Source organism: Capsicum annuum, chromosome 10 (genome assembly GCF_002878395.1).
Source record: "Capsicum annuum cultivar UCD-10X-F1 chromosome 10, UCD10Xv1.1, whole genome shotgun sequence".
Lineage (NCBI taxonomy): Eukaryota > Viridiplantae > Streptophyta > Magnoliopsida > Solanales > Solanaceae > Capsicum > Capsicum annuum.
This window is the reverse complement of record NC_061120.1, coordinates 177,600,928-177,617,466: the sequence shown is the minus strand read 5'-3', so window position 1 is coordinate 177,617,466 and position 16,539 is coordinate 177,600,928. Positions and strand designations below refer to the sequence as shown.

Here is a 16,539-nt window from a genome sequence, read left to right as displayed (position 1 = left end):
TTGAAGATTAAAATTCTTTGCTAAATATAACAAGGACTCTACTTAAAATTTATTCATAATTAAGGGATTAAAAGTGTTATTAATTCTAAAATTTTCCTAAGTTTCTTCCGCCCATAAATAGTCTTGAATTGTCAAGCATCTATTGCATTTTGATCATCTCTCTTTATGTGATTCACACATTATTTTTAATAACATACATGTATTAGTTATGTCAGATTGTAAGTTGATAGTCAAACATTTAGTGTATTAAATTTTATACTCAGTAACTAAATATTATGTACCAAACATGATATTAGTAATTATAATATGTATTCTTAATAATGATTAATCACTTTCTAACCAGCAATAAAATGACCCCTAATAGTATAAATTAATGTAACATATATGTAATTAAATAGAAACGAAAATATGCACATTTCAAATAGGTGAAGATTTAATATTCTTAACTACACTAGTATATCACAAGGACTTGTATTCAAATTTACCATAATTGAAGGACCAAATCTGCTATTAGCCATGAGATTTTCCTCTCTTTTTTGGTTCGGTTGGGGTGGGGTGGGGTGGGGTGGGGGTGACGTGGTGGGGGGTTGTACAAAAAGGGGTAAGATTCTCCCAAGTTCCTTGCACCCATAAATAGCCTTAAATTGTCCTATCACCTATATTCACATTTAGAATTCTACATTTTACTTGTTGAAATTTTTTTAGGTTAATTAATTTAGGAGATAATTATGGAGTGGGAGTGGTTGAAGGAATTCTTGAAAGGGATGATTAAGCCAGTGGCAGCACTTGCTGTTGTGTTTATGGCAGTGGGATTATCTTATATACAAAAATTAGGACTTGAAGGAGAAATGATTTACTCTGTGTTTAGAGCATTTCTTCAACTATCAATCATTGGTTTTGTACTTCAATTCATTTTCAGTCAGAAGAATGCTGGATGGATCATTCTTGCTTATCTATTCATGGTACGTTTAATTATCACTCAACTAAATTAATAGTTATTATCCCAGTAAGTTATTTGGCATCGAGAAATCACTTGACTTTCTTCTCTTCTTCTTTGTTTATTCTGTTTTCAAATTTAGAAAAGGAGATCAAAGCAAATGCAGAAATATAGAATCTCTCTACATATATATTGGATCTGCAAGTGGTTTTTAGTTTAATTTAGTTTCCTAGTTTTTTGTGAGAAAGGTATTTGAGGTGATTTGATATCTTATGGTTATCGTGAGGAGTATGATGAGTGAAAGTGTTAAAAGAGCAAATAAATATCATATAAGACGTGCCGTCAAAATTTGAAGTTTATAAAATAATTATTTTGAGTTAATAAATTTTAAAATAATAATATGTACATATTAGTTAAATTTTTGAGAATAAGTAATAATTTGAACCAAAACTACTAAATTTTTGCTCAAACTCATTTTCGATACACAAGCTCTGCCACTTCATATGACATCAAAGTAAATCGTATCGATTAATTTCTAAAGATCCATATATGTACACTTGGCTAAAAATATGAGGCATAATAAAGGAGAAAAAAATTAATCGGTGAATCCATCGGAAATACTTCCTTAGTTTTGTTTTAGTTGGTCCTCTTTCTAAAAATATTTGTTTCAATTTATTTATCACTTTGATAAAATCACGAGAATTTTATTATGTTCTTTCAATACTACCCTTAACATTAAATGACTAAATAAAGTATATTTACTCAAATTTATATTTTTAAAGCATAATTAATAAGGTTAATTTGATAAAATAAACTCCCTAATTAATATTTTCTTAATCGGTGTGCCAAATCAATAGGGATTAACTAATATGAAATAGAGATAGTAAATTTTAGTACATTAATTAATTTCAGGTTTTGTGTTTTTAGACGTATATGAGTAGTATAAGATTGAGTTTAAACGAAGTAACATAACATTAATATTCATAATCATATCTCAAATTTCGTATTTCTTACTTTTTACTCAAGATTAATCACTTTCTCCAATCATTTTTACTTGTTCTCTATTTCAAAACTATATTTTTATTTTTATTTTTATTTTTATTTATCACTTTTAACCTATTATAAAAAAATAATTTTTTTAATATTTAATTTTATCTTTAATATTAACTACTTATTCTTGAAATTATTTTTCATTACCTAATGCTACTAAACAGCAATTGAGGGGAGCATTTATTAAAGTCAAAAACATTTTTGATTTCATCAAGACTCTCTTCTTCTTTTTGACTTTCAGCAAAGAATAATTCAACGAGGACACGTTCTTATTCTCATTCTTATTATTATAAAATAATAACCCCTCCATTTCATGATAAATAAATTATTGAATTTTGACACATAAATTAAGAAAAAAATAATAGAGACATAAATTTAACATAACTTTTCATTTTTACTCCTCAAAAAACAAAAATTGACCTTTAATACCTTTTTAAAAATTAATTGATTATCAAATTATAAGGATAACTTTGAAAAAAAATTTAATGATTCACTTATTTTGAAACATCAATAAATACCTCAACAATTCACTTATTTCAGGGACTACTGATATAATATCTCCTATTTTAGTTTATGACATCATCTACGAGTTGATTATAGATTCCAAAAATATATGTACTCTTCACTTCCTATTCTGATGTTCACTTTATTGCAATTAGAATCCATGGTCTCTATTTTATTTTCGCTTTGGAGTATACGTTCCACTCACTTGATTGACCCTTCAAATCCGCTTTTGTACTCCTCTTAGACATAATAGAAAATTTTTAAAATCTCTTTTTTGGTATGACATCATAATATCTTTAGAATTTTTTTTTAAAGATAAGTATTTTTCTTATGTTTGATTGTTGGAAAATATTATTCTACTATTTTCCTTGTTTTCCTACAAAGAGAGAAAACATTTTTTTTACCTTTTAATTATAGTCACACTAGCTTAACCAACACTTTCTTATTTGTCTTTCGTACTCAAAAATTTCATCAATTTACTTTACGATTTGCTAATTTAAATTATTATCGATTCTTAATTTAAAAAAATTCAAATAATATTTTCACTTTCCAATCAAACACTAAACATTTTTGAATAAAATCTTTCTCGGTAAACACTCACTAAATCTCAGTCCATCACTCCATTCTAGCTAATTTTGACCCAATAGATCCATGTGTTATTTTGGGTCCAACCCCTTAGATTAAGTCAATAATTGGATCATAATTCAACTCGTTCAAACATAGCAGAATTGGATAGGTTATTGAAACATAGGCTCATTTTGCCACTTCCAATCGTTCAGATAAACACCAAAACCTACCAACAATCCTGCCTCAAGTTTCAAGGAGAATAATTGGAAAAATAAATAAGCAGAAACTAGATCTAGTGGAATCATATTAAATTATTTGACGATACATTTTGTATCTTAGCTTGCTAAAATATCGATCCGGATATCGAAACCAATTCCAGTGCGGATATTGGCTTGTATTTATAATAACCAAAATTTGTTTGATTTTGCAGGTTACAATTGCTGGTTATACGGCAGGACAACGTGCGAAACATGTACCACGAGGAAAATATATAGCAGGAGTTTCAATTCTTGCTGGAACTGCTGTTACTATGTTCTTGTTGGTCATTTTGAATGTTTTCCCCTTCACTCCTCGTTACATCATCCCCGTCGCGGGAATGATGGTTGGCAATGCAATGACTGTCACTGGTGTTACCATGAAAAAACTCCGCGATGACATCAAGATACAAATGTCCCTGGTACGTCAAGTTTAACTTTTAATGCAGGCGTGACATACATTTTTTTAATATATTATTTTCTGAAAAGGCTTAATTTGCCCTTTGTTAGACTTTTGGTATCTCCATTTGGTATCTACACTTTTGCTTCTAATGGCGGGACTATATTACGCAAAACATCTAACAAATATAAAGTTCATTCCAATTTAAGCGATGTACTTTTCTTTTTAGTTGGTTTCACAAAATATGAAGCATCTCTAAATTTGTAAACGATTAACTTTACTCCTCCCATTTTGCCATTAATGGAAGCTTTTATGACCACAAAATGTTATTACATTTTTAAGGTCACAAGTTTCAGACGTCTTATAATAATAGTTATACAAAAACTAAACTATGTGCCGATAATAACTATGTCACATAAATTGAAAATTGTACCAAAGTTAGACCTTTCTCCCTCACAATTCTTCCACAATCTCAAAATATTTAACCAATCTGCAATCATATTGCTATAAGGGTAGCCCGGTGCACTAAAGCTCCCGCGCATCGTGGGGTCTGGGGAAGGGCAAGACTACATGGGTCTTTGTACTCAACCTTACCTTGCATTTTTGTCAGAGGCTGTTTCCATAGCTTGAACCTGATGACCTCCGGGCCACATGACAACAACTTTACGAGTTACTCCAAGGCTCCCTTCAATCATATATTTATATGATTATGGTCAATTTTGGTAAATGGCAACTTTGGTGTTATGCATGCTCAAATAATTTCTTTCTTTGGCTAGGTAGAGACAGCATTGGCTCTAGGGGCAACTCCAAGGCAAGCAACACTACAACAGGTGAAAAGATCACTTGTCATTGCTCTATCTCCTGTGTTAGACAATGCCAAAACAGTTGGACTTATATCACTTCCAGGTGCAATGACAGGCCTAATTATGGGAGGATCTTCTCCTCTAGAGGCAATTCAATTGCAGATTGTTGTAATGAACATGCTTATCGGTGCATCTACTGTAAGTAGCATCTTCTCTACGTACCTCTCGTGGCCCTCGTTCTTCACAAAAGCTTATCAGTTAGAAACCAAAGTTTTCTCCTCAGAGTGAAGAAGGGATTTTGAGTTATACTAGTGAAAACCAAAATTTTACCTTGTGAAATGACCTGTTTTTGTTATAGCATGTCACAAGGGATTGCATGCATCTAATGTTGTCTTCTTGAATTAAAAAAACGCCTCCAGATTAGTGAACGATTCTCAACGATCGGTGATGATGAGAAGCATGCTTTGATAGCTCTTTCAGATTTGTACATATGATTTGCAGCAACACAGTTTTTTTTCGTTCCTTTTAATTTCTTATACTTAAAAAGTGAATTTTATGACATAAATTCTCAAGAATGGCAAAATGACGATGTTGCAGTAACATGTCATTTTCCGAAGCCTGAAATTTGACTTTCCAATGATATGTATTATCTGGGCCACTGACGCATAAAAACTAATTTTGTGACCCTAGGCACTATAAATGGTTAATATTCCGACTTTAGTGTTGCAACGAGTAAAGACTAATGACCTTCCGTGAGTGTCAGTCATTCTCTTGAGAAGTTGGATTGGTAAAATAGGGGATGACTATGCCATTTGACATGAAAATTGGAAAACTCAATCAATTAGATTCATCAGAAAAGCTAGTTTTGACTTGGACAGTCACTATTAGGACCACTTTTTCCCTCACCTCACCCAGGAAAGACCTATAAGATTCTTTTGTTACTCTATTCGAACCTTCAACCTATTTTGGTTAGTGGTGAAGGTGCTCTACTCAGAGGCAAACCTATTATTGAAAGATAACAGGGAACCAATAAAGGCAGACACTGCCTCGTCTGAAAATTTTATTAAACGCGAAGGGGTCGTTTGGTTTGGAAACAAGTTATGTTGGGATAAGTTATACTGAGATTAGTTGTTCGGGATTAGTAATGCTGGTATTATGTTTTAGTACTTGTTTGATTTGTAGTACTAAAAATAATATGCATTGCATTCGTTTTAATTATAGATAGTTTGTTTACAAAAATACCCTTAACCTTATTTAACTTAATTATTTTCCTTCATATTAAACAATACAAAAGAAATTGAAATTATTTCTTTTTTTTAACTTAAGTAGTTTCTTTTTCCTAAAAATACATGTTAAAAAATTTGTGTTGATATTTATTAAACGTGTATGAAGTTTTAATATTTTATGTTAAATTATTTATTCTGTCCTAAAATCTATAAAATGTTGATAATTCCATTTTTTGTTAAAAACATTCATCATCAAAAAATGTGGAAAAGAATTATTCTCATCTTCCATTATTTAGTATCATTAATATTTGGAGAGTTAAATTATATTTTTTTTAAAATTAAATTTTCAAAGAGTTTTAGCTATATATAAAAGTAATTTTTTATTTAATAATTAAGCATTTACTAGGTAGAAAGGGAATGTCAAAATACTTTAATTACTTGTTCATAATAAATTTGTTAGGAAAAGTGAAAATTTGAAATAAGATTAATAAACATTTCTACAACCGTTGGATTAATTTTGAATTTCATTGTATAAATAGTTTTTATGGTGTCACTATCATTTTTTCATGACTCATCACTTTTGTTGCATTTAATAAACTCATATAATTGTTCAAATTAACCAAAATGAATGAAAAATTGTAGAGTAATTAAAATTTAAATTAGGGATAAAATTGACAAAAAAAATTTGATGTGAAGACTATCAGTATTTCACATTTCTCTCATATATTGTACTCCCTCCGTCTCAAATTAGCCGTCCCAAATTGAGATGACACATTGATTAAGAAAAATAATTAATAATATGGCTAGTTTACTATAATACCCCTTAAATGATGTTTACATTTTAATTTGAAGAAAAAGTAATTAATGTAAAAGGTAAAACATGAAAATTTTTTTTTGTCTCTTCTTGATTGATGAAAAAAGACAAGTAAAATGAGAAATCAAATTAGAAAATTTGAAACGAAGGGAGTAGTAAAGTAACGGAATATATATATATGTGTGTGTGTGACTTTATCCGAAGTTAAATAATGTTGGATTATTTATACCACCTAAAAGGTGGGCTAAGCTATTCCGTTACTATTTGTTAGTCCTGAAAATAGTTATTTCAAACTTAACAACTAAACAAAACATCAAAAAATTTATCTCAAAATTATTTATTTTAATACCCCACACCAAACGACTCCAATAGAATTGGTGTTCTAACACACACGCGTTAATATATAGGAAACAAAAAAGAAGGCGTGAAATTCCCTCCATGAACAGCCGGTTTGTACACCACTTAGCATACATTAGGTTGGCCTAACGGGCACGCTGACCAAATAACCCAATCCAACATATATGTTTGAAGGATCCTTTTTATATATCTCAACCCAATATATATATATATGCTAACCCAACCCAATATATATATGTATGCTAACTTTGCCTTATTACATTATATCTCATGTTGAAAAAGAACTACAAAAATTTGAAATTAATTACTTAAATTTCTACCTTTTTTATTTTCTCTTTTTCTTTTTATACATTCCAAACAACCATATTTTGCTCCAAATTATGCTCCATATTTTTCTCCTAAAATCTTGCTATTTTTTCTCTCTATTTATTTAGTATGTCATCTATGATTATGAATAGCAGCTGTAATTCCAATTTTACCTTCTCTTCTTCCTCACCATTTCACTTCTCCTTAACCACGGATTCTACTTCCTCTACTCGAAATCCATAAACCCAATTTTTTTTTCTTTTTCAAAAAGAAAATTAAACCCGAATTAATCAAATAAACATTCTCAATAACAAAACAAAATCAAATTGAAAACCCCCTTTGATTATTATTTTGAGTAATTCTTTTTTTTTTTTAATTTGATTTTTTTGTTGAAGGAATTTATTATGTATAGATCTTGAACAGTGATGGCTTGGAATGCATTCAGATTTCGTACGACCCTTAAAGGAGTGGGTCAATTATGAACTTGTTGGTGTTAGGCGTTGTGGATGTTTATTACGCTGTCTTTTTGACCAACTATGAGGGACGAAACTAAAGGCCAAAGCCAAAGAAAATATTTACTGGGGTTTTCTTATTAGTTAATGATTAAAACAACATATTACTAATTAATCTGACATTATATTTTGAACACATAATATGTTTCCCATTATGTACCTTTGCTTATAAGTGAATCTTACATTGAACTAAAGACAAATACGTTTTAAACGTATGTATTACATAACAGTATACATGTTGTAAAACGTTTATTACTTGTAAAAAAATTACAGAAATTGTTAATATCATTCATATTTATAATGCATGATGTTATATCATACATTGATACGAATGTATAATCAAATATTATACGTTCGTAAGTCTACTGGAATGGCACAGTTTCACTATATATTACTTTGAATATATAACAACTTATTATACATTCAAATGTTTACTGAAAAGACACACATTTATTATACATTGATTTGACTGTATAAAAACATATTACACATTCGTAAATTTACTGGAATGATACTGTATATAATTTTTTTTGAAAAAAATTGAATTTAGTTAAATTTCGTTACTGTATTTCTAATAACCTCATATATGTTAGAAACGTATAATGCTATATCATACATTTATTACGCATTAACTATTAATGTACAATATTTTAATACACCGTGCGTTTCAACAATTACTTACTCCTATAGAGGGTAAGTTACATAGTTAATGTGCATTTATAATCATGTTCTAACTTCAAGTTATATGGTTACGAACTATGATATAGGGAAAAAGCATAAATTTTTTATACTAATATAAATCATTGATTAAATAAATTAACATCTATAATCAATAAAAAAATATATATATTACTTGCTCCAGCATTCAAAAAAAAACTAATAAAAAATATTTATACAACCAAAACCATTCAAAGCATCCGCACATAGAAAATCATATTATATTTTTCATGATTCCTTTGGAAAGAAACCGCAAGTCTTGCGATTGTGACCGACTCGTCCGCATTTACCGAAATTACTATTGCGTCACTTTTGTATGACTTATCATTAATTTCTGACTCCCAAATTTTAGAATGTCACAACAATACGGAGATATTCATATTAATTTTACTAGTATTGAAGAACATATGTAGAAGAAGATTTTAGTAGTTTTGAAGAACGGGTGTAGAAGAAAATGGTTGTTTTTTGGCTTTTCAGATCGTGAATCACAAGAAAAAAATTATGTATAACAAAATTTTTTAAATTCAAATATCAGTTACATGTTCTATCAATAAACGATTTAATGTTGGCTAATTACTGCCTTTAATTAAGGAACTGTAAAATAATTAAAGATTCTCTTACCTCAAATATAGGATTAGCTGTTACATCATACATTCGACCAATGTATAATATGTGACCGAATGTATGAGTATGTTTGCAAAAAAAAAGGAAGGGAGAAAACAACAAGGATTTTTGTGTAATTATTTTCATTGTCTAGGGGATTTATGTTGTTTACACTTTTAAAATATATGATAGTTCTTTAAGGTATACACACACATATATACATACTAGTTTAGTTTACGTGCTTTGCACTTGTAACTTACATAAATAAATAATATTATGTATAAAAAAATAAAATAATTAAAAATAACGATGATGCTAAAATAAATTTATGTACATTCAAATGATGCAAATAAATATTGTATATTAAATATGTCATTGTCCGTTGTATAAAATTAAAAATCATACTTCATACAAATCAATTATTGATTTTGTATAATTCATATATAATCTTTAAAGCGATTAACTAAAAGAAATGACGAAAGGATGAAAAGATGATAAATGAATGCAAGATAACTAAACGTAGATGGAGTACAAAAATAAATCATATATGATGTAATGAAAAATTGTAAAATAACCCACCATGAAATAAAACAGAGAGAGTATTAATTATTCCATTCTTTTCCATTTTTTTTTAAAACCTGAGCCAATTTAAGCTACACCAAGATTACTTGCCGTCCTATTGTTTTATATTTTACCATGACTGTTTGAATCCTATTAACACATTTATTCTTCTTTTTTCTTTTTTTATGGTGCAATTATAGAAATTTTTTACATAAGATAAAATTCTTATTAATTTAGGAGTATTAAACTTCTGATTTCTTACTTATATCAAATAAGATTTTTAATTAATTTTTAAGTCTTAAATCTAAAGATAATAATTAAATGATAAATATTTTAGAAAAATAGTATATGACTATTTTGTGATTGTAAAATTTTTTATTAAAGGATAAAATTAAAATTTTTTTTTATTACAAATCAACAATCGACGATAGCTTAAATTTTATATCATTTAAATGATATAACGTGTAACAAAAAAATAATCATTAGAGCCTATTATTTAAAATAAGAATGATATAGAAGATCTCATTATTTATTCACAATTGAAACAATTATATATAATTAAATTTTAGAAGAGAATTCATATAAAATTAGAATGGCAAATCAATTTCTCGTGATGGAATGTAATTATTCAAAGAATCTAATAAAAATTGTAAATAAGTCAATGTTAAATTATTAATTATTTATGTCATTATAAACAAAAATCATAACAAAAAAATTCTCAATTAGAAATTATCTATCAAAAATACATGATAACTTATTATTTTCAACTTCTAGAATATACTAAAATCATAAAACCAAACTTTTCAATTAACAATTGTTTATCAAAATACAAGATAATTTATTCTTGTAAATATAAAAAACATACTAAAATCTAAGAAAACTTACCTCAAAGTACAAGCAAATTTATCTCTTCAAAATGGGCCATACTATAAATATTTTACACACACACAAAAAAAACTTCTCAGTTAGCAATTGTCTATCAACAATACGTTATAATTTATTTATTGTAAGCTTCAAGAACATACTGAAATTCTAGAAAACTTACTTCAAATTAATGACAATCAAATTTATCTATTCAATTATAAATACTATCAAGATTTTAAACTTAAGAACATATTAAATTTTTAGAAAATTTACCTCAAATCATAATCAATTTATCTCTTTAATTATAAGATACATAAAAAATTCACAAAAACAAGTGCTTCTCAGTGAGCAGTTGTCTAGCAATAAAACATGATAACTTATTTTATAAATTTTAAGAACATATTAAAATTTTAGAAAACTTATCTCAAATCACAAAAAAATTTATCTCTTTAATTGCATTTACTGTCAAAATTGTAAATATCAAGAACATGCTAAAACATTAAAAAACTCACCTCACATCATATATCAAAATTTTACAAAAAAAAAAAAACTTTCAACGAGCAACTATTTATAATAAATAAAAGATAATTTATTTATTATAAATATTAAAAGCATACTAAAATTTTAAAAACTTACCTCAAATCACATGAAAATTTATATACATTAATAAAAAAAAAATCTATATCTAAACCTGTTTTTTCTCTACCTATGGTAGTTTTGGAGAAAAACATCTAAACTTAAATAGAAAAAGATAACTATTATTAATTAATTAATTAATTAAAGAATCCTAATGTTAAAGTGATTTAAAATCTAAACAAAATCCTTTTAAAATTTTAAAAATTCATAATTTTTTCTCATATGTTACATTTTTTTTTGGGCCAACTTTCAAGTTTTTATTAGGTTTAGGTCTCTTTTTTTCCTTTTATATAGAATGTTATTTTTTGTTTTTGGTGTACAACCGTGCGTTTTATTTTGCCCGTTTTTCCGCTCTATATTTTAGGGCTTCTTTTTCAACTATACAAGGAGAAAAAAATCTATCATCATTAATTCTCCATATATTTTTTCTTACCATATATTGTAGGATTCGTTTTAAATATTATAAATATGATAATATGATAATTAGAAAAAAATAAACGAAAAGACAATTTTGTCTACTGCAGAGACTTTTAATGAAGGTAAAAAGTTTAAATCACTTTTCTAAGGGTCTTCACACTTTTAATATATTATAGATATAGATATAGATTATAGATATAGAGAGAGTTTTTCCTGAAGTTAATGAGTGCACGTACAACCCCAACCCATCACGCGGGTCCACCTCTGAAACTACCACTAGAGCAAACCTCACTCGCAACTATGTTAAGGACTTGCTCGCTCATTTTGATTGGATAATTGCAAAGTGAAATTAAATCAATTTTGAGGGGATTATTGTCGAATAAAAAGAAGGTAAAAATTCACAAATAAGCAAACTATAAGACCTATAACTAACTTCCTAGTGAAAGTTTCAATAATTACAAATTATAGGCAAAAGTAGTTAATAGTTATTTGTATATATAACATAATTATACAAATCAGTAGAAAAATAACTTAACTAAACAAGAGATAAAAAGGAAATTTGAAAGCAGTAAAAACCTTAAATTACTCCAGCTTCCCACTAATTACTCATACATTACTGAGCATTAAAGCTCATTATCTGTGATTTAAAGCATGTATTAAATCTAAAAAAATTATTTTGGGAAGATTAGAGAGAAGGAAGAGGACTAATTCAACAATCATTTTTATCAGGTATGTTCCAAATTCAAATTTTTATTATATGATTTTTTATTATTCTTGAAATACGATTTTTTTGAAACCCAATTTGTCAATTTGCGTGTATATTGGTATTTTTTTTCAATTTGTGAGTATATTGGTAAATCGTCTTGAAATTTCAACAATTTGAATACTATAATTGAAATTTGTAATTTAACAAAAATTAATGATAAACAAATGGACAATTTCGATTTACCAACAATTTGTATACTGCAATTACAATTTGTGATTTAGCAAACGAATTTATATTATTTTTGAAACTTGATAATTTGTTGATTCTATTGTATTAGTATTTATTGATAGTTTACATACACTATTTGTTGACAGATTTTTTTTGAAAAAAATGGGGCAGTTACCTATTATTCTAAAGCATTCAGGCGTATGGAACTGTTATAATGAGTATGAACAGTACGAGTTGGACTCAATTGCAATTGAAGAAATAGAAAAATACAATGGTTTGATTCAATTGATTGGTAAGCAACTTTGTATTGAGTTGAATTCAAAAACATTGAAAGTTGAATATAAAGTTGACTTTAGCAGTAGAAGAATGGAGATACATAACGACATGGGCTTGGCAGTTTATGTAATGGTGCTGAAAGAAGAAAAAGGATTCAGAAACTATCCTTTATGTGTTTCTGTATTTGATAAATCCATGAAAAAGGAGAGTGATTGCTCGAATGTTGAATGTGCTATTTCTGTTGTTGATGTGGAAGAAGGAAATTCTGAAGATCATGGTGCTTTAGTTGAAGTTGTTGATATAAATGGACATGATCAGACAATTATTTCTGATCCAAATCACAATGAAGTGCTCGTTGGTCAAGTTTATAAGGACAAAGCCACTTTAAAATCAGTGATGGCACTTTATGCAATCAGAAATAGATTCCAATTCAATACAATACAATCAAATGCAGTCGGGTAAGTGTATTTTTCGTATTAAAGCATGTGTGTGTATATTCTGTACATTTTTTGTGTTTTGTTTAAAAATGTATTTATGTATTCATGTATACATGGTTTTGTGCTTACTTTAAAAATGTATTATGTATTCATATTGTATAACTAGTCACACAAACTTGTTACTATACATTACTATTCATACAGAGTACAGTAAATGTAATTGTATACGTTAGCAAATCAGGTTAGAAATTTTTAAAAATACCAAACTATTTATTTGTATAAATTACTAATATAAAAGTTTTACATCACAAATATAATTTGGTGTGTAAATCTAAGGAATGTGATTGGTTGCTGATGGCATCCAGTAATAAAAAGTCCGATTTGTATAAGATTCGTCGATTTCGTCAGGAGCGTATGTGTCCTTTAAAGGATCGGGTGTATGAGAAAAAACATGTTAGTAGTTCATTGATTGGAGGCATTTTTAAATAAAAGTTATCCAACCATAAAAGTGTGTATACGGCTAAACATATACAGGAGGATATTAAGAATGAGCTTGGATTGGATCTGACTTATACAATGGCTTGGAGGGCTAGGGAGAAAGCTTTGATTTCATTGAGGGGTACATCGTATGCTTTATACAACAGATTGCCGGGCTATTTATACATGTTGGAAAAAACATACCCTGGTTCGTACATACAGATGAAAAAAATAAAATACAATGAATTCCTATATGTGTTTATATCGTTGTATTCTTCAATTAAAGTATTTAATTCATGTAGACCTATTGTTGTTGTTGATGGAAGTCACCTTAGAGGAATATATAATGGAACTTTTGTGTTAGCTAGTACACTAGATGGAGCAGGTTAGCCCATTAATTTTTTTTATACATTAATTGCACTTTAAACATTGTTAAGGTGTTAGTAAATACAATATTATTTGAAATACATTATCTGAAAAACACATTGTATAATTGTTTATGTATATCTTGATTATGCAGGACATATATTTCTACTTGCTAATGAAATATTGGATTCTGAGAATTATGCAGCTTGGAGTTGGTTCTTTGAGCAGTTAAAAGAAGCTCATGGTGTAAAACCAAATATGTGTGTTGTGTCCGACAGAAACGAGAGTATTATAAAGGTTGTGTCGACTGTGTATGATGGTGTTGTACAGTATGCTTGCATCTGGCATCTACGGAAAAATGTCGTAACCAATTTCAGAAAGTTGCATGCAAAATTAGCTGATGTGTTTAAAGCATATACAATTTTTGAATTTAACAGTCTAATGAAGAAGGTCGAACAAATAGATGTTAGGGTGAAAGAGTACTTGCAGAAGGCTGGTTATGACAAGTGGACTAGGGTGTATGCTACTGTAAATCGTGGTTTTAGACTCACATCAAACATTGCAGAAATCATAAATAAGCATCTAAAGGAAGCGACGGAATTGCCTATATATGATTTCTTAGAGGAAGTTAGAAAGATGTTTGGAAGATGGAATCGTAACAATCGACAAGTTGGGACATTTATATGCACCCTTATTTGCCGGAGATACAATGATCTTCTTGAGTTAAATGAGGCCAAAAGCACACGAATGAGGGTAAGTAATTTATTATAAATAAATAATATTAATATTTTATTTTAATATTTACATATATACATTTATAATTATTTGTAGTAATTTATTAGAAATAAACGTTTTTAATGTTTTGTTTTAATGTATACATATATACATATACTTATCTGCATATACAAATATGTGTATATATATATATATATAACTATTTATTCATCACAGGTTGTACCTGCAACGGACTATGTTTATACCGGGCTACATGAAAATAGACGTTATATCATTTGTTTGGAGAAGAAGACATGTACTTGCCAAAGATTTCAAATTGATAAAATTCCGTGTGCTCATGCTTATGCAGTTTTAAAGAGCAAACATTTTGAAGCTGATGATTACTGCTCTAACTTATACAAGCCAGTAGCGATGTTGGACACGTATGAGATTCCTTTATTGCCACTGCCTGATAGGTCTACATGGGAGATACCAGATTTTATATTGAGTGAAATTGTTCTACCACCCAAGTACACATGCCCCCCCGGGAGGCCAAAGAAAAGAGAAAGACAAAAGTCTGTTGGAGATTTTTACAAGACTGTATCCACTAATTCATGCAGTGCTTGTGGGATGAATGGTCATAATAGGCGTTTGTGTAGGAAAATACGTCGAGTTGAATAATTTTACACATTTTAATTTATTTATGTTTGTCTTTTTTTGAATATTTTCGGCAATAGAAATAAAATATCAGTTATGACTTGTGATTGATTTATGTTCAAAGTAATGATCAATAACATAACGCATTTTGATATATTCTTTGTTTGTATATTACATTCAAATTGTAATTTTTCACGCTATATGGACATGTTTATACATATATAATTCACTTTACATCATAACTATAAATGTGTGCAGTCTATTGTAATAATGGTGTTTATCATATTATATGCATACGTTATTGTATATACTCATAATATATATACATATATTTATGCCTATACCATTTGAAGATTATATATGTTTCAAATTATATTATATCAAACGTAATTGTTTAATAATATGAATAATACATTTATAAGGATATATGTATTTTGAGATAAATTAACATATTTCAAAAAATGTCAGTTGATATGTATGAATGTATATATATAGGAAAGTACGAATAGTTGAAGTGTTATATAAATATGAATTTGATTATGCTTAACTTTTATTTAATAACTACAATTGTATAAATAAATTATCAGTAATGTAGTTGTTGATCATATATGCAGTCTAATGTAATATGCCTTTGGTTCTAACCATCATAACTTCTATCATTTGTATATATGTATATTATATCATTTGTATATTGTTAATCATATTTATAATTATACTCAAGTTATAATATATCAAACGCAATTATTTAATAATATGAATAATACATTTATATGAATATATGTATTTTGAGATAAATTAACATATTCCAAAAAATGTCAGTTGATATGTATGTATGTATATATGTAGGAAAGTACGGATAGTTGAAGTGTTATATATTTATGAATTTGATTATTATTAACTTTTATTTAATAGCTCTAATTGTATAAATAAATTATCAGTAATGTAGTTGTTAATCATATATGCAGTCTAATGTAATATGCCTTTGGTTCTAACCATCATAACATCTATCGATTGTATATATGCATATTATATCATTTGTATATTGTTAATCATATTTATGTTTATACCTTTTGAAGATTATATATGTTTCAAATTATGTTATATCAAACGTTATTGTTTAATAATACGAATAATACATTTATATGAATAT

The 16,539-nt window shown here is 27.9% G+C and overlaps 1 protein-coding gene across 7 annotated transcripts; it reads left to right on the top strand.

Annotated features, from left to right (window-relative positions):
* Positions 1–377: 377 nt before the first annotated feature.
* On the top strand, positions 378–15,491 carry LOC107844456 (protein ALUMINUM SENSITIVE 3). 7 transcript variants are annotated; one of them, XR_007046209.1, is made up of 7 exons: positions 562–962; positions 3,489–3,734; positions 4,489–4,713; positions 12,609–12,754; positions 12,822–13,196; positions 14,173–14,771; positions 14,970–15,491. XR_007046209.1 is itself a non-coding variant. In XM_016687629.2 (4 exons), exons 1-4 carry the CDS (start codon positions 729–731, stop codon positions 7,642–7,644), a joined length of 708 nt encoding a protein of 235 aa, XP_016543115.1. In that variant the 5' UTR covers positions 562–728; the 3' UTR covers positions 7,645–8,999. The 7 variants fall into 7 exon arrangements, 5 of the variants coding, with proteins under 5 accessions (XP_016543109.1, XP_016543115.1, XP_016543111.1 ...); XR_007046208.1 differs by having other exon boundaries at positions 12,609–13,196; XM_016687629.2 differs by lacking the exons at positions 12,609–12,754; positions 12,822–13,196; positions 14,173–14,771; positions 14,970–15,491 and adding an exon at positions 7,642–8,999.
* Positions 15,492–16,539: the final 1,048 nt, after the last annotated feature.